Source organism: Malaclemys terrapin, chromosome 2 (genome assembly GCF_027887155.1).
Source record: "Malaclemys terrapin pileata isolate rMalTer1 chromosome 2, rMalTer1.hap1, whole genome shotgun sequence".
Taxonomy (NCBI): Eukaryota; Metazoa; Chordata; order Testudines; family Emydidae; genus Malaclemys; species Malaclemys terrapin.
The window spans coordinates 140,196,697-140,214,388 of record NC_071506.1 but is presented as its reverse complement, the minus strand read 5'-3'; the positions used below and the strand labels follow the sequence as shown (position 1 = coordinate 140,214,388).

General features: G+C 43.7%; 1 protein-coding gene across 2 annotated transcripts; it reads left to right on the top strand.

Moving 5' to 3' along the window:
• The first annotated feature begins 232 nt into the window (after nucleotides 1-232).
• Nucleotides 233-14,307, top strand: DGUOK (deoxyguanosine kinase). 2 transcript variants are annotated; one of them, XM_054019450.1, is made up of 7 exons: nucleotides 233-454; nucleotides 2,306-2,418; nucleotides 4,964-5,151; nucleotides 9,822-9,969; nucleotides 11,396-11,511; nucleotides 12,607-12,706; nucleotides 14,114-14,307. In XM_054019450.1, exons 1-7 carry the CDS (start codon nucleotides 337-339, stop codon nucleotides 14,138-14,140), a joined length of 810 nt encoding a protein of 269 aa, XP_053875425.1. In that variant the 5' UTR covers nucleotides 233-336; the 3' UTR covers nucleotides 14,141-14,307. The 2 variants fall into 2 exon arrangements, with proteins under 2 accessions (XP_053875425.1, XP_053875424.1); XM_054019449.1 differs by having other exon boundaries at nucleotides 235-454; nucleotides 4,961-5,151.
• The last annotated feature ends 3,385 nt before the right edge of the window (nucleotides 14,308-17,692 follow it).

Below are 17,692 nucleotides of genomic sequence, written 5' to 3'. Positions count from 1 at the left end.
CATAATCAAATCGATGTCAGTATATCAGTACCATGAAAATCTGCATAAATCAGCATATTATTATACTGGCAATCGGCATACGGCCGCCTATCGTTATCATACATTCATCTACGTCTGCATATAACTACAACGGCAAGCTGCATACGTCAGCATATTATAATAGTCATCTGCATAAATCAGCATACCGCCATAAACGCGACCTACGTCAGCATGTGAACGCGGCGATCCGCGCACGTCAAACCCGCGCGGCGCCGCCGCCGGAGAGGCACATAAATTAGCATATGATTTGCATCTCGTTCAGGGCCCGGGCCCGGGCTCGGGCCTGGCTGGCGCGGGATGAGGCCGCTGTTGCCCCTGAGGCTCCGGCGGGCGGCGGCCGGGGGGCTCCCGCGCTGCTTCGGCATGGCCCGGCGCGGGGGTCCCGCCTGGCGGCTCTCCATCGAGGGCAACATCGGTACGGGCGGGGGGCGCTGCGTTAAGAGGGGCTCCGTGAGGGGGGCTGTGACGAGAGAGCGGGAAGCTGGGTGAGGGGGCTGTGAGGAGGAGGGGGCTGGGCGGGGTGGGGGCTGTGAGGGGAGCTGGGGGCTATAAGGAGGGGGGGGTGCTGGGTGGGGGGGGCCGTGAGGAGAGGGGGGTGCTGGGTGGGGATGGGGGCTGTGAGGTGGGGGGTGCTGTTAGGAGATGGGAATTCTGTGAGGAGGGGGCTGGGTGGTGGGGCTGTGAGGGTAGCTGGGGGTGCTGTGAGGAGAGGGCAGTGCTGGGTGGGGTGGGGGCTGTGAGGAGAGGGTGGTGCTGGGCAGGGGTGGGGGCTGTGAGGGGAGCTGGGGGGCTGTAAGGAGAGGGGGTGCTGGGTTGGGGGGCTGTGAGGAGAAAGGGGAGCTAGGGGTGCTGTGAGGAGAGGGGGTGCTGGGTGTGGGGGGCTGTGAGAAGGGGGGTGCTGGTGGGGGGGCTGTGAGGGGAGCTGGGGGTGCTGTGAGGAGACAGCAGGGGTGGGGGCTGTGAGGAGAGGGCGCGCTGAAAGAACATCAGAGGGGTCTGTACATCAGAGCTTTGGGCTAGAGTGTGAGAGAGAAAGGCAAACGGGCAGCGACAGTGCCCTAGCCTGTGTCACTGGCTATGGTGGTGTCGGTGTGGAGTGCAAACAGATTAGATATCTAAAAAGATTTGCTTTAAAGCTCTGTGTTGGATCTATCTTGTTAGTAACATAAGACCCTTCTATGCCCCTTATATTGCAAACTCTTAAACACATGAGTAATCACATTGACTTCAGTGGGATTTATAGTTAAGGATCTGTGGAAGGGGTTTGCAGAGATTGGGATCCAAAATATTATCTTGGAAGCTTGGACAGCATGCTCAGTACTGTACAGAACAGAAAGCAAGAGCCCATAGTTGTGGATCTTTTCTTTCAGAATCCAACAGTGCTCTCCTTAAATAACGAGATTATGATTTTGCTTCATAGTGTTAAATTTAACACTCTAGCACTTTGCTAATTCATACTAATGGAAGGAAGATTCGTTGCAAGTGTCCAAACTTTGGAAACTAGTGTGGAACCAATAAAAAGCAAGGGTAATGAATCTTAGGGCAAATAGTAGATTGTATTAAAATTTCTATCATGGTAGATGCCCCAGCTGAGATCAGGGATGTACTGGGCTAGGTACAGTACAAATATAGAATACAATACAGTCCCAGACTCAGAGTTTATGATCTAAGGCCCCAATCTTCAAATACTCATTATGCATAGAGATGAGTGTTTTTAGAACCGTGGCCTTAAAAGTTAAGGCAGACAAATAGGAATAGACAACCAGCTTATTTTGTTAGTACTAGTACTTCATAAAGTCCTAGTAAGTCTACATCTTAGGTGTTCTTTAGGTGCCTCTTATATGTTGTCTGTGTCGAGTAAATGTATTGTTATATATTTGGCTTTAAAAAAAAAAAGATAGGGTCTCATACTGAGTCTCTATTCAATCTTTGAGAAGTGGGAGAAGCTGTTAATTGTGTGCTGATTTGAGAGGGTTTCTTCTGTATGGAGAGGGGGGGGTTACCAAAAGGTATTTTTAGTGTATTTTTTAAAACAAAATATGTACTAATACATGTCAAAACAATGGCAACTTTACTGCTATTGGAGGCAGGATACTGGGCTAGATGACTAAAGGTCTGATCAGGCATGGCAAATCCTGCATGTATCGTCTCTATTTTTACTTAAGAAAGTCATTTTTATTTTTTTTTTTAATTGAGCTTACCTGCAGGATCTGATAATGCTTTCCTAACCAGACTTTGACAACTGCTTTTGTATTTTAATTTGCAGCTGTGGGCAAGTCCACTTTCGTAAGGCTGCTGGGAAAAACCTTTCCAGAATGGCAAATGGCTACAGAACCAGTGGCAAAATGGCAAAAGGTTCAAGCTTCCAGTAGCAGAGAGGTAAGTGTGAAAGTGAATAACCAGAGTGGGGGTTCGTGGGCGCTGTGACAAGAGTTTCCATCACCTGGCTTTAGGCTTTTCAAAATTTGTTGTGTGATTTTTTTTTTTTTTATTATTATTATTATTATTATTATTTTTTAGTGGTGCTTATGAACCTCGGGGACCTAAATCCTCTCTTTATCCGCAGCGTAGGTACGCCACGGGCAGTGTCAGGACACGCTTTGCTCATTGTTCTACTATTGTGCCTCAACCTTTCCCTGTAAGACAAGATTAAGAAGGGAGTTCAGTGACATCATCATCAGGTTTAACTGGTCTCTATTCAAGATGGTTTTCCTCATCCATAAATCTCTTCCATAACTTGATACTTGAATAGATACATGTTTTTAAAGGGGAGATAAATATTTATCATGCCAACTCCTGTGATCTAGACTACGATTGCATTAACTTTAAATTCTTAAGAGCTTTAAAAAATAAATCCCTGTTTCCAGAGGACAAATATTTTTTTACTTGCATTGAGTTCAGCTCTCTAATGGCAAAAGAAATGTTGAGCAGAACAACCGGATTCTTATTAAAGACCTAGATGGGATCTGCTAATGCTTTGTATCTCTGTAGTCTCCCTGATATTTCTTGTACAGGACTTGCATCTTTAATTTATCATGAGCTCATTGTCGTGATTTTTTTTTTTTTAAATGATGTACATGTATCAACCGCTCCTGACCAGCAATAGTAGCAATTTTCTATGAAGTACCACAACCCAGGAGGGGACAACACCTGCTCTCCTCCTTCATGATAAACTCCATGGAGTAACTGGGGTAGGCGAGTAAGGCAAGCATAATTTTTGTCCCCAAATGGTTGACAAGCAGCCATCTGGGATCAAGGTCAAACATGTGCCTTGTTACTAAGAAGGCTAACAGCATATTGGGCTGCATTAGTAGCAGCATTGCCAACAGATCAAGGGAAGTGATTATTCCCCTCTATTCGGCACTAGTGAGGTCACATCTGGAGTATTGTGTGCAGTTTTGGGCCGCACACTACAGAAAGATGTGGACAAATTGGAGAGAGTCCAGCAGAGGGCAACAAAAACGATTAGGGGACTGGGGCCCATGACTACGAGGAGACGCTGAGGGAACTGGGGTTTAGTCTGCAGAAGAGAAGAGTGAGGGGGGATTTGGTAGCAGCCTTCAACTACCTGGAGGGGGGTTCCAAAGAGGATGGAGCTAGTCTGTTCAAAGTGGAGGCAGATGACCGAACAAGAAGCAGTGGTCTCAAGTTGCAGTGGGAGAGGTCTAGGTTGGATATTAGGAGGGTGGTGAAGCACTGGAATGGGTTACCTAGGGAGGTGGTGGAATCTCCATTCTTAGAGGTTTTTAAGGCCCGGTTTGACAAAGCCCTGGCTGGGATGATTTAGTTGGTGTTGGTCCTGCTTTGAGCAGGGGGTTGGACTAGATGACCTCCAGAGGTCTCTTCCAACTCTAATCTTCTATGATTCTATGTGCGTTAGAGAAAAAAGATTATTGCTGAGTTTTCTGTGTCCAGTTCTGGTGTCAACACTTCTTTTAAACTGGAGAGGATTCAGAGAAGAGCTACAGGAATAATCTGAGGTCTGGAAAACATGCAGTAAGAGATTTAAGGAGCTTAATCTATTTAGTTCATCAAGGAAGAGGTTAAGAGGTGACTTGATCATGGTCTAGAAATCCCTTTACAGTGACTCTAGCTATCAAAGGCAGAATAAAATCCAGTGGTTTGTAGTAGAAAAATTAAAACTGGAAATAAAAAGTTGTACCTTAACAGTGAGGGTAGCTAATCATTGGAATAACTGAAGGTAAATTCCTCATCACTTGGAGTCTTTAAATTGAGGTGGGATATCTCTAAAATGCTCTAGTTCAATGGCCCTCAACTTTTCCAAACAACTGTACCCCTTTCAGGAGTCTGATTTGTCTTGCATACCCCCAAGTTTCGCCACACTTAAAAACTACTTGCTTACAAAATCAGACCTAAAAATACAAAAGTGTCACACAGCACACTATTACTGAAAAATTGCTTACCTTCTCATTTTTACATATAGTTATAAAATAACTCAATTGGAATATAACTATTGTATTACATTCCAGTGTATAGCATATAGAGCAGTATAAAGTCTGTATGAAATTTTAGTTTGTACTGACTTCGCTATGTAGCCTGTTGTAAAACTAGGCTGAGTTGATGTACCCCCTGAAAGAGCTCTGCATACCCCCAGGGGTATGGGTACCCCTGGTCGAGAACCATTGCTCTAGTTCAACTCAAGCTATTGGGCTCAAATAGCGTCACGTACATAGCAGAGAATAACCTCCCCCACTACAGCAATCCCTGGGTGAAATTCCCTGGCCTATGTAATGCAAGAAATCAGACTAGATGATCATAGTTATTCCTTCTGATGTGCAAATCTGAGTCTTGCACCTGTTCTACACTGAGAATACCCTGCGTCCAGTCATAGGGATGGGTAGCCTGAGAACCTCTTTCAGTGAGACTTTCTTCTTAAATGTGCCTTTTTGCCATTCCCTAGCAGACCTCGTCTTCTCAGAACTTTGGCAACCTGCTTCAAATGGTCTATCAGGAGCCTTCTCGGTGGTCCTATACGTTCCAGACATACTCCTGCATGAGTCGACTTAAGGCCCAGCTGGAGCCCCTTTCAGAGAAGCTGTTGAAGACCTGGGATCCAGTACAGATTTTTGAGAGATCTGTATACAGTGATAGGTACAATGCTAAAAATCTCCAAACCCCTGACTGCTCCAGCTAAACTACAGTGCTTTGTTAGTCAGTATGTGCGGAGAAACATGGCAATGCCATTTAAGATACCATGTCTCTTTTATAAAAAATAGGCCATGTTTCACCATAATATCACAAACATTTCTTATCATAGTACCTCTGATGTAGAGAGTATTACCTCTGTTTTACAGATGGGGAAACTGAGGCACGGAGCCAAAGAGCCAAATTCATTTCTGTTCTGCACCTTGTGTTGTCACTTACACCAATGTAAAATAAGTGTAAAATGCCATCAGAACAGAAGGGTAGAATTTCATACTTGCTGTGCACCAGTGTAAATGACTGCACAAAGTGCAGGGTGTTGGTGAACCGAACCCAAGGTTGTACAGGAAGTGTGTGGTAGAGGTGGAAATTGAATTCAGGTTTCTTGAGTCCCAGTCAAGTGCCTTAACAAAAGATCATCCTTCCATAAACTGCCCCAGATTTTGTCTTTTGGCACCTACAGGAGCAGCAGAAATGGTGGATTAATGATTGAATTCTAGGTCTCTGTGATGCACAAATCTGCATGTGTTCAAGCATCTCAGAAATCAAACACATTCAGAGTATATTCTGGACTAGTGATGAGATGATAATGCAATCTATCTGGCACTTGAATGGGCTAAAGTCCTACTGTCAACATAAACTTGAAACTGATATTTAAAAAAGAAAATCACATATGTTAATAATAGATCCAGAGGTAATTGGTGTCCTATAAAAACCTAAGAGAGGGAACACAAGAGGTAGTTTGGATTTTCAGATTCAAATGTTTTTCATTATTTTTCTTGCTTCCAATTTACAACGCACTCGACTCAGGGAATGAAAGTAGCTTGGTCAGTTTCACTCTTAGGTATACATGGAACTCTGCCTGATGGTTGCCTGATTCATTTAGGTTAAAAAGGTCAAACAAAATTATCTTGCTGATACCTCAAGGGTCATAGGTTCATGTAATATGCACATGATATTTATGAATGTTTCACATGATTTTAATTGGAGCAGTTCATACATGTTCACACTGCTTTCATTTACTCTGGTGTAAATTGGAAATAACTCCATTGTAATTACCAGTGTGACTAAGCAGACTTTGTCTTACATGAAGAAAGCACACCGTATGCCACCATTCTCAGCAGTCCATTTCTAAAGGACAAACTAAAACCTTAGCTAGTAAGCTAAATGTCCTTAAGTTCCAAGGACTAGTTAAAGCTGATCTATGGTGTTTGTTGTGCTGTAGTCCATTTCATTTCCTGATTCTCTTGCATTAACTTGATGCTGTTGTGGTTGGTTTTCCAGCACAGCAGAAGAATGTTAATTAAAGCAGTTAATTTAAAGGTTTATATATTCATTTAAATGTTTCCATTTGTATTATTTCAAAGAAACAATCTTTAGAACCTAGTTGAACATGTATTTTGAGTTGCTAATTGCCACTTATGTTGCAGACCAAAAAGAACCATCCTCACTCATTTAATTAAAGTTTCATGTGTGTACTGGAAGGAGCTTGATATATTTTGTAGTTCCTGTCAGATAATGGGACTTGCAGTGTTTAAACAGATGTTGACTTGAAAAATGGGAATTACAAGGTTTTCTGTGTGTCCAGTTGTATGAAGTGGAGCATGAGGTATACTGAAAGTGTTTGTTTTCCAAAGAGGTGTCTCCTATGATGTAATGCCTTCTAGGCTATTTGGAATATGTTGGCACTAGATCTGGCTAAAGGGTCACTTTTTCCAGATGCCTTGGTGAAGTGGATTGGAGGTGAGGTAATAAACTATATTTATGCATTCGCTGAAAGTGAGGGAAGTGTGAACTTTACATAAGAGAAGCATAAACAGTGTGTTTGAAGCAAACGCTTTGGGTTGAGACTTGTGAAAGAGGGAAGTAATTCATGGTGTGTGGGGAAAAATATAACCCCTGACTATAATTCACTATTTAAAAAAAAAAAAAATAGTAGCTGGCTGTTTTAGTAGCATCTCTGTAATTCAAGGGCAGCATTTCAGCGAAGGGCCCTGAAGTAGAGGGTTTTCAGTGGGACCATTCCAAAGACTCAACCAAAATTTGTTAATCTTGAGGCCATGCTCCAAGACCCATTTCCACAGTTTTTGCCTGCAAGCAGTGCGGGAGGGCGTTAACACCTTTTCGGTTCTGGGGATTAAGCTCTTCTAGTAGGGGAAAGTTAATGTATGATACCAATCCCACATTGCAGTCTGGGAAACCTATTTTCACTTAAATGTGTTGGAATTAAATGTCTGAGGGAATTGGTAATGAGTTAATTGAGCCTTACAACTTTAGGGCGCTGTTTCAAATCATGCTTAGGTCAGTAGTGACCAAAAATTGTTACTGCCCTATGTCATGCCCAGTTGGTGGTCTGTGTGAAATGAGTTGGTGAGTCTCTGCCTTGCTGCAGCTGGGGTGGGGATGGAGAGCCTCACATCACACCACACAGCCAACACGATTGGTACTATCTGACCTCATCATTGCTGGTTGTCTCAGCAGACGGGTAAAAGACTGAATGCTCCAATGAGACACAACTCCCTTCCCAACCCTAGAGAAGGTCTGTTGTATTAATTTAGGTGGAGTACATATGGGCCAAAGATGTTAACATAACCCAGTCACCATCCAACACTAAACAGTCTTAAACAAGGTGTGAGGTTTGGTATACAGAGACCTCAGCCTGCTTAGCACCATGGCGCAAACACCATTAAAAATCCAGAAAAGGTTGTTGATTTTTGTTTTCCCCCAGGGGAGGGATAGCTCAGTGGTTTGAGCATCAGCCTGCTAAACCCAGCCTTGTGAGTTCAATCCTTGAGTGGGCCATTTGGGGATTTAATTGGGGATTGGTCCTACTTTGAGCAGGGGGTTGGACTAGATGACCTCCTGAGGTCCCTTCCAACCCTGATATTCTATGAAGAGAAGGAAAAACAGTTAAAGCATTTGAAATGTAAAGCATTAAATAAGGCTTTAATTTAACAATATTTCTTGTTTCCTTTCCCTTTTGCTAGAGAAAAGTTTAAAAGGAAAAGCCCTTTGTTTGATAGTCTCTTAGGCTATGTCTACACTACAGACCTTACGGTGGCACAGCTGTACCGCTGCAGTTTCCTGGCACAGAGCAGCTACACAGGAGGAGAGAGTTCTCCTGCCAGCGTAATTAAACCACTCCAAACGAGCGGCGGGAGAGCATCTCTCGCTGATATAGTGCTGTCCACACCGGCACTTAGAATCATAGAATATCAGGGTTAGAAGGGACCTCAGGAGGTCATCTAGTCCAACCCCCTGCTCAAAGCAGGACCAATCCCCAATTTTTGCCCCACATCCCTAAGTGGCCCCCTCAAGGATTGAGCTCACAACCCTGGGTTTAGTAGGACAATACTCAAACCACTGAGCTATCCCTCCCTGTGGGAAAACCCTGTGAGTTAGGGGTGGGTTTTTTTCTTCCCCACACTGCAGACTGACAAACGTGCTAGTGTAGACAAAGCCTTAGATGGTATCCAAAAACGGCAATAACTCTTCTTTTTGGGGGGACGCAAAAGCTGGTTGATACGGGCTAAAGCTGCTGTTCGTTGAAATCAGTTTTAGAAGGAAAAGCTCTCTTGTTTCAGAGTCTCTTATGTGGTTATAACTCATCCCAGATTGTGTTTCGAATTCAGCTGGAGCTGACAGAAATGGTGATGTCATCTGGGTCCCTCTCTGTGGCCTGGTTTGGTCAGAACGTCTGTCACGGTCCCAAAGGCCCCAGGTTGCAGGAAGTGGTAGTGGTGGCAGCCCTGAGGGCAAGTCTTGCTTCAGTAGCCTCCGTTGTTTCTTTGAGTGTCCCCACCCAACCCTCAAAATTCTCTTTTTGTAAGGACCCAACAAGGGAGTGATGTGTGGAATAGCTCATTTCCTCATTATTTTGTCCACCAATTAGGCCTAATAGCTGACACGCCAATTTTGGTTCACTAACATCCAGCTCCACATAATCTATTTTTCACAAGCACGATTTCAACAATCCTTGAGAACTGTATCAGTAGGCTATTTTTGTTTAGACTGTTTCAGTTTTTCTGTCTCCTTTTTGTGCCTTTTCCCATAAATATTTGTTATTATAGGTTATTGTGACATCACATGAACTTTCACTCACTTCTTACAATTAAACTCATGACTAAGGGTATATTTTTATAGGCCCTCTTATCACAATGGGCCCCTACAAGTCAAGTTTGAGGTACATTGGTAGGGTGGTATAAGAGGGAAGCTCCCCCAGCCACTGTCAACTCCATCCCTGTTCTGTAGGTAAATATGCCCTCATCCTCCAGGGCTGACAGCCCAATCAACACCGCTACAACTGCACTACCTAGTCCACAACTAAGACAATTAGCAATAGAAAAACCCTCGAGTAACTGTTCTGCTATCCAGTGTGACACTGTTTGAACAGCCCAACTTGTCTCTCTTCTCTGGGTACTGAAATGTCTGTGTTAAGTCTATGCTGTCGACATGGCCTCTTGGAACAGGGGCTGTGTCTTCCTGTGTGTCTGTGCAGTGCCTGGTGCATTATGGATCTTACCACAGTTAAAATATACTTTGTCATTCTAGAACTGCAGGGACTTTGTTTAGGCAGGTTTAATTTACTTGCTGTTCTCTTTTTGTCCTTCCTTTCCTAGGTACATCTTTGCTAAGAATCTCTTTGAGCTTGGCCACCTCGCTGAGATTGAATGGACCATTTACCAGGATTTGCACACCTTCCTCCTACAAGAGTTCGGGGATCGAATTGCTCTGCATGGCTTTCTGTATCTCCAGGCAACTCCAGAGGTAACTGAGAGCATGACTGGAAACTAACTAAAATCATCTCTAGTGGCTGCATTGAAGGCTGGCCTTGCTTTCCTTGAGAGGCAAAGGAACTCTGGACCATATCAGCTCAGAAACAGACTGGGACTCAAGAGGCCTGGGTTCAACTCCCAGCCTTGCTGTGTAATTTGGGTCAAGTCAGTTAATCCCTATGCCTCAGTTCCCAGTCTGTATGATGATAATAGCCCAGTAATTAATGCAGGGTGGGTGTCTCTGAAAGGTTCCAGAAATGTGAGAGGGTAAAAAACAATACACCTAAGGACTTGTCTGCACTAGAGATTCCTGTGATTGCCAACTTATGTACCCATCCTAGTATAATTCTGGCACATCCTTCTGTAAAGAACCTTCTAACTGCGCTGGGCTCTCACTGTAAAGGTCTTGACACAGTTTGCAACTGCTCAAGGCAGGAAAGCAGCAAGTAGTTGAGGTCAGTCACTAGTTGTATTATGGTAGCTCCTGGAAGCCCGGACCAAGATTGAGGCCCCAGTGTTCAAGGCACTATATGTATACATAGTGAGAGACAGTCCCTTTTCTGAAGAACTTGCCCTAAGCAGACAAAACAAAGGGTGAGAGGGGAAACTGAGGCACAAAGAATCCAGTTACTTGGCTAAGCTTACACAGCAGATCAGTAGCAGAATCGGGAATAGAACCCAAATCTCAAGTGCTAATCCAGGGCTCTGTGAACTGGACCACATTGCCTCTCCAGTGAGGGCTATTTTCTTCTAAGAAAATATTCTGTAACCCAGAGGGAAAATCAGTTCCCTCTGTTATGTAGTGCTGACTATGCAGTCTTTGTTCCAAACGGCTACTCTTTGCTCATGTTTTTTAAAGGCTTAGCCTCAGTATATGGGAAACTACTTTGAGGGTTGGGGGAATATAGACTGCTTTTATGTATGGATGGCTTCTCTTGGGGCTTCCTCTTTGTGCATCATGTTGGCTCTTCCGCTACCTGATGATGGCTGGATTCAGCTTCTTCCAGAGCTGTATCTGTCAACACTGACACAAGTTGCTGCCCTTCTAGCACTGGGCGGGTGTGTATGTAAACATACCAAGTATGGGGCCCAGTTGTGCTTGTAGTGAAGTTAATGGAGTTTTGCCCCTGACTCCAGTGGATGAAAGGTCAAGTCCTTACATACCCACTAAACGTCTGGCCCTAGACAGGCATTGTGAATTCTAACTTGTCTGTTGTGTGAAGCCATCCCTACTTTGTGTGGCTGCATCCCTTTTCAGCTGTCTAATGCTGAATTTGAATTACTGCTTTTGTCTGAAGTGCCCCATACCCATTGGCCCCATTCAAATGTGTTTGGGTTTGCAAAGCAGACCTCATTGAGTCCTGTGGGGTAAATGAGTGGGTCATGCTAATGGAGGAGCTGTCATTTCCTCCCTTCAGAAATGTCTGGAGCGGTTGCACCGAAGGGGGAGGCCTGAGGAGAAGGCGATCCAGTTGGAATATCTGGAGCAGCTTCACACTCAGCATGAAAACTGGCTAGTAAAGAAAACCACGGAGTAAGTGACAATAGAAATGGCTTCCATATTCTCAGCGAAGCAAGCCTGGCACTTTAAATGGGTGAATAATATGTCTTCTGCTGTGCAGAGGTGCCTGTTTTAGTTTGTGGCCTAGCTCCCTACCACCATCCTGCCTGTATAATCTGGTACCCTTTCCCAACCCTAGAGATTCCCTCCCTGATGCCTCCAGCTGTCCACCACCCTTCTTCATCCCTCACTTAGTCCTCCCATTACCCAGCCAGCTTTCTGCCATCTATCTTAATGACACCGAACACAGTCTTCTAAGTACATTTCAGCAGGCTCATCCCTTTCAGCAGTAGGCTCCCCTTTGTTACTTGTGCTTCTTTCCATCACACCAAATCCTTTAGTTCCTTCCCAGAGATCACTCTAACCCAACTACAGTCAGATAGTCAAGGGGCTGCTGCTTCTGGGGCTTCTCCACTGACTACTCATTCTATCACTTTTCGTACCACACAGCAGGGTCACAGAAATAAAGTCACTTGCCCAAGGTATCACAGCCAATCAGTGATAGAACCCAAGGGTTCGGGGTTCCAGTCCTCTGCTCTATTAGGCATGTTCCCTTCCCAGATACCAACAGGGTATAACTAAATTCATGATGGGCCTCAGAAGAGGGAGAAAGCTTATCTACCTCATGAAAATCTAAGGTGACCCCTTCTCTTCCATACTCTTACCTTGGGTTTTGCTTGTATAATGTGCTAGTAGTTTACTGAATCTTGGAGTCCAAACAGGGTATAGGTATCTTGCTCGGAAGCAAGTAGAGAGCTCTACTGTCTTAGGTGCTGATGCCAATGGGAGTGGAGGGTTCCAGGCATCTCTCGGCATCAAGCCCTTTGCTTGGAAATCTTCTCTTTCGATGGGGCAGGAGGGAAGGGACTTGTTCTCTGCAGCTGGAGGAGTCTTCTTTTAATGATGGTGAAATTCTTATGCAGCAGACATCCTCCTTACGATAAAATAAACGTATGTTGAAGCAGTGGTGTGACACATCTGTTCCGTGTCTGGGCATATTGTCTCTTACCTCTCCCCAGAGGTACACTTAATAAGCCTATTGTTCAATTCTCTTTTTGTTTTCTTCAGGGTCCACTTTGAAAACCTAAGGAATGCTCCAGTCTTTGTGCTTGATGTCAATAATGATTTTGAGGATGACCCAGCTGAACAAGAGGAGCTCATGAGGAAGGTAAGCAGTGATGATACTAGCTCATTTTTGCTATTCATGTAAAATGCAGAATTAGACATGTTGTGTGAGAATGAGGAATATTTTCTTTCTCCTTTGCATGTCTTTATCCTTCTAATAGCCATCTGTTATGTACTGTCCTATCAGCTTGGACTGTCCCTGCAGCAATATCACCTTATACTCTGATCCCATTTCATCCCACAAGCTAATCAGTCAGGTGGGGTCAGCAATTGGACAAGAGAGCTCCAGGTGCTGTATATGTATGCTAGTTACTGTCTCCAGCATCCAGGGTTGGTATTAAGAGATGCTGTGCTGCTAGAGGTGATGACTTATAGATAAGACATAAAACTAAAGGCCTGATTGCTGTGAGATCTTTAGAGTCACACTTCTTGAAAGGCATAGTTTTCCCCTCTTGGCCAAATGCTGTATCAGGTAATAACATGCTATCTGTGTAAATTACCACTGAAGTTGCTGTTGGATACGATTTTCCAGTTTCCTACCCTGAACCATAGCTGTTTAATAGCTTACAAAAATGCTGACGGGTTTCACCTCAGAGGCACTGTATTTCAGTACTGGAGAAAAACGATCCTTCTGAATAGATTTTAAAACTATAGCTCCTCTCATCCTTGAGGAGCCTGAATAAATAAAAGATGACAATATTACTTCTCTGATCAGTGAAAATATACCATGAATTCTGCCAGGAAGTTCATAGTGGAGGTTGGTTTGTTTAAGAGCAGGATAATGTTTGTCCATTTTTATTATTACTACTTGTATTATGATGGGTACCTAGGAGCCACAGTCCTGGACCAGGAATCCATTGCGTGAGGCACTGTGCAAACACAGAAGATAGTAGTATTCTTCCTTTTGTGGGGTTGTATTGATGTGGTGACTGGCTTGCTAGAGGGGAAATGCTGGTATTTTCCCAGGGAATACATTGGTGGGATTGTATTCTACCAATATTGTGTATGTAATACATTCATGTATGTATGAGTCTAATAAACAAGTTACGTTTCACAGACTTGTTAAATGAGTACATTGCAGTGTTACTGCCTGTCCTCTAAAATGTATATGAAAAATTGTATGCTTGATTGTAATCTTCATGTGTGTTTGTATAGCGCCTGCCACAATGGGGGACCTTGACCTTGATGGTGAACTTTGAGCACTACTGCAATGAAAATAGTGATATCTTCTTCATTGACCCCCTCCAGGTCAAAAATTTTAAGACCTGCTAAAGCTTGTTGCTCTATCAGTATTCCTAAGAAAATAGTCTAACTTTGAAGTCCTTGTGATGACTCCTTAGCAAATAGATGGTTTTGAATGAAATGTAGAACTACTTAAGTTTTTGTTGCATGCTTTTTGTGCAGTCTGATAAATTTCACTTTTATAAAAGGTGCTCTCTTTCCCCCACAGGTAAAGGCTTTTATAAAGACTCTGTGATCTGAAGCTTTGCCATCTCCCTCCACTACCAATCCAGAATTTCTTATTTATTTGCGACCAGTTGAACCTGATAATGCTGCTTGCCATTAAAAGGTCAAACAAAATAATCAGCAAATCTGTGTGTCAAACTTGGAAGGCCAAAAATGTAACTGAGGTATTTTAGTGAATTACACTTGAATTCTGTGTTTTTTCTTCCAAACCAAATGTTACTTTTCCAGGGAGGGAGAAAAGATGTACAGTCACCCATGAGCAACCCTATAGTAACAAACCCATGTGGGTCTAATGGAAAGAAGAAGATTAAGAATCACACAAAAATTAATTTTCTGATCTTCCAAAGGGTGTTATGATCAGTGGGGGAAAGAAGTGATTTTAGACGTTATGAAAAATCCCTTCTACTTATGCCACAGCTTAAGTATTTCAAACTTGATTTCCTTTCATTGCTGAAGGTGATCTTCAGAAACCTTCTATTCCATTCCATGCTGAATGTACCCAATGAGGGTGTTGTAAAGAATTATAGGAACCAATGGTCCTGATTCACCGTTCTGCACCTGTGCAAAGTGAATGTAATATGCTGCCAAATCAGTGTCAGCATGTCACACTCATTTAGCACAAGTGCAAGTGGTACGTTCAAGTCAGTGGAGAATAAGACCCAACATAGCCATTTTTGGCACTTCTAATCCACTCATTGCAGTAGAAGGCAAAGACTTATTTAATATTAAGCCAGATTCTCTTATTAAGTTTGCAACTTACTTGGTGTGTTTTCCACATCTTGAGCCTAATGATGAATTACCCTAGTATTAGGGTTACCATATTTCAGCAAGCGAAAAAGAGGACTGGAGGAGCCCCGCCCCTGCCCCACCTACTTCCCGCCCCCCTCAGAACTCCCAACCCCCCCTCGCTCCTTGTCCCCTGACTGCCCCTTCCTAAGACCCCCCTCCCTAACTGCCCCCCAGGACCCTACCCCCTACCTGTACCCTGACTGCCCAAAACCTTATCCACACACCTCCCAGAAAGCCCCCCCCGAACACCTGACACCCCCCCCCCCATCTCTTGACTGCCCCCTCCAGAACCTCCCTGCCCCTTCTCCGACCCCCTGGCTCCCTTGTTGTTGGCCTTCGGTTCGCCTAAGGTCTCTGTGAGCTTGCTCGGGAACTGCCTGAGCCGTTCGTCCCCGCACGCTGGGGAGCGGGGGAGGAGCTCCAGACTGCTGGAGGCGATCTGCGAATGCAGGGAGGGAGGGAGTGAGCTCTGCTGCAGAGGGGAGGAGGGACTCTCTCTGGCTGTCAGAGCCCCATGTCAGTGGCACCATCCAGCTGCCCTGTTAGCCGCGCGCGCTCTGCATGGGGGGGGGGGGGGGGGAAGTCCGGACATTTACAAATTCCCCCCGGACGCTATTTTTAGCTCAAAAATCCGAACATGTCCGGGGGAATCCATACGAATGGTAACCCTACCTAGTATCATCTCATCAGCCAGATAGCTGCTGGAGCCCTGGCGGAAGGAAAAGAGAAATGGCATACCATATATTGTCTGAAAAGCTTTAATATTTTCACATTTTAAAGTAAGTCTAATGATTTAGAATAGGGGACTGGAAGTCAGGACCACTTGGGTTCTGTTACCACCCCAACCACCGACTTGGTCTGTTACTTCATGCAAGTCATTTAGCTTCTTCAGCATTTATGAAATCCTCAGATGAAAGGCATTTATACATATAATATGCAAAACAGATCCTGTTCTTAAAATACCTTGCAAAATGATAGTTGTTTGACAAACTGTTCTTATCTTACCTCTCAACCTGGCACCTTGGATGGGCCAACACTAGTGCAGTCCACCCTGGGGTGTAATCTGGACATTGCAGAAGCTAAGAAGGGGAGAAGAAAGAAAGTAAGACATGAATTTCAGTGGAAGTTGGCTGCCTGCCTCCCTTAAGTTCCTTTTGAAAATCTGATCTGAAATGCAACGAGTTCAGCGGTGCACAAATTTCTTTGTCCGTCTAGCTCCCACTTTCCTCTGAGCAAAACCTTTCCTTGCTGAATCATACCTGAATGGATTTGTTAGAAGGTCAGCATGTCCCTCTAAGACCATAAAGCCTCATAAGACCAATAAGTCTTCAATAAACATGAAGAGACAAAGGAGAAGCAGGAATGGTCTTAAGACAGGCAGTTTTGAAATACCAGAGAGAAATATGGCCTTGTTAAGACAGTAGCAAAGATCTTTCCAACTGTGTGTGCTGAGATGCCCTTCATAATCCAGCTCTTGTGGGGCCATTGTGTATTGCATGAAATCCCGGCCCCATTGAAGTCCGTGGTAAGACTCCTGCGGACTTCAGTAGGGTCAGTAGTTTACCTGTTGGTGAATCAGAGGGAATTTTGTGAAATGATTGTCTGGTCACTTTTAAGTTGTAGACCTACATGTTACTGTTGTTAGGTTACATTGCAACACTTAGCAGTTCCTATGACCAAGAAGGACTAAAATTAAGCAAATCTGTATACGTAGTTTAGTTTTAGATCAGTTTAGTCTAAAGGTAAATAGTAAACCGTACAAACTTATCTAGAAATCACCTTGTGCTCCAAGGGGGACATAAATACATGTCTATAGATGTCTGCAGGGTGAATATTTGAGGAACAGCCACTTCATAATGTAAATTTGGTGGACAGGTTAAATTCTGAAGGAAAATTCTGTGTATTTATTTAGCTTGTGTTAAATTAAAAAGTATATTACTTTTCAGCTGTCTTGTCCATGTTTTGGCAGTCCTGCAGTGAAAGGAGTTGTGTGGTGGTGAATTGCATCAGTCATGCAAATCAGTGTTGGGGGTGACTATTGGCAGGATTGTCTTGTGGCTAAAGAGATGGACTGGGAGGCCTGGGTCAGACCCACTGTGTGTTTTTTTTTTTTTTTTTTTTTTTTTTTTTTTTTTTTTTTTTTTTTGTGGGGGAAGTCACTTAGAGTTAGATATTCAGAAGTGCCTAGCACACTGGGTGCTGAAGTTCATTAAACAAGTCATCCATCTTCTTTACCTTTGCTTCTGTAGTGGGCGCTGGCCTTTGCAGTTCCCAGTTGGCTTCCCATCAGTGCCCGTTACAGTCTCAAGTGGGACACTAGATGGCGCTTGATCTCCAAGCTCCTGATTCGATTTATTTATTTTAAACTGTGCTCTAAATTGCTTATTTGCTAGGAATAATAAAAAGCGTGGATGCTCAGAGGTAGTTGCAAGGGCTGTAAAACAAATAAGGTGGGTTTTTTTATGCATGGCGAGGTCGCAGCAAATAGGGAAACAAAGAAGCCAATGTTCCCAGGGTGGGCAATTTTCAGACTTTGTTTTTAAATAACCATAGTTGAGTATTACCCTTAATGTGTATTCTTAATCAGTTACTTAGTAATAGGAATTCTGGATCAAAAATCACCTGCCAAGAAAGCTGTCTTTTGTCTCCCATGTGGTTTTAGATATCCGCTATGCCGCTTCTGTTATAAGTTTGCATTTTGTAATTTCAACACAAAATAATTATTTTGTTCTAACAGATTTTCTTCTCTTCCCTAGTTACACAGTCACCTTCT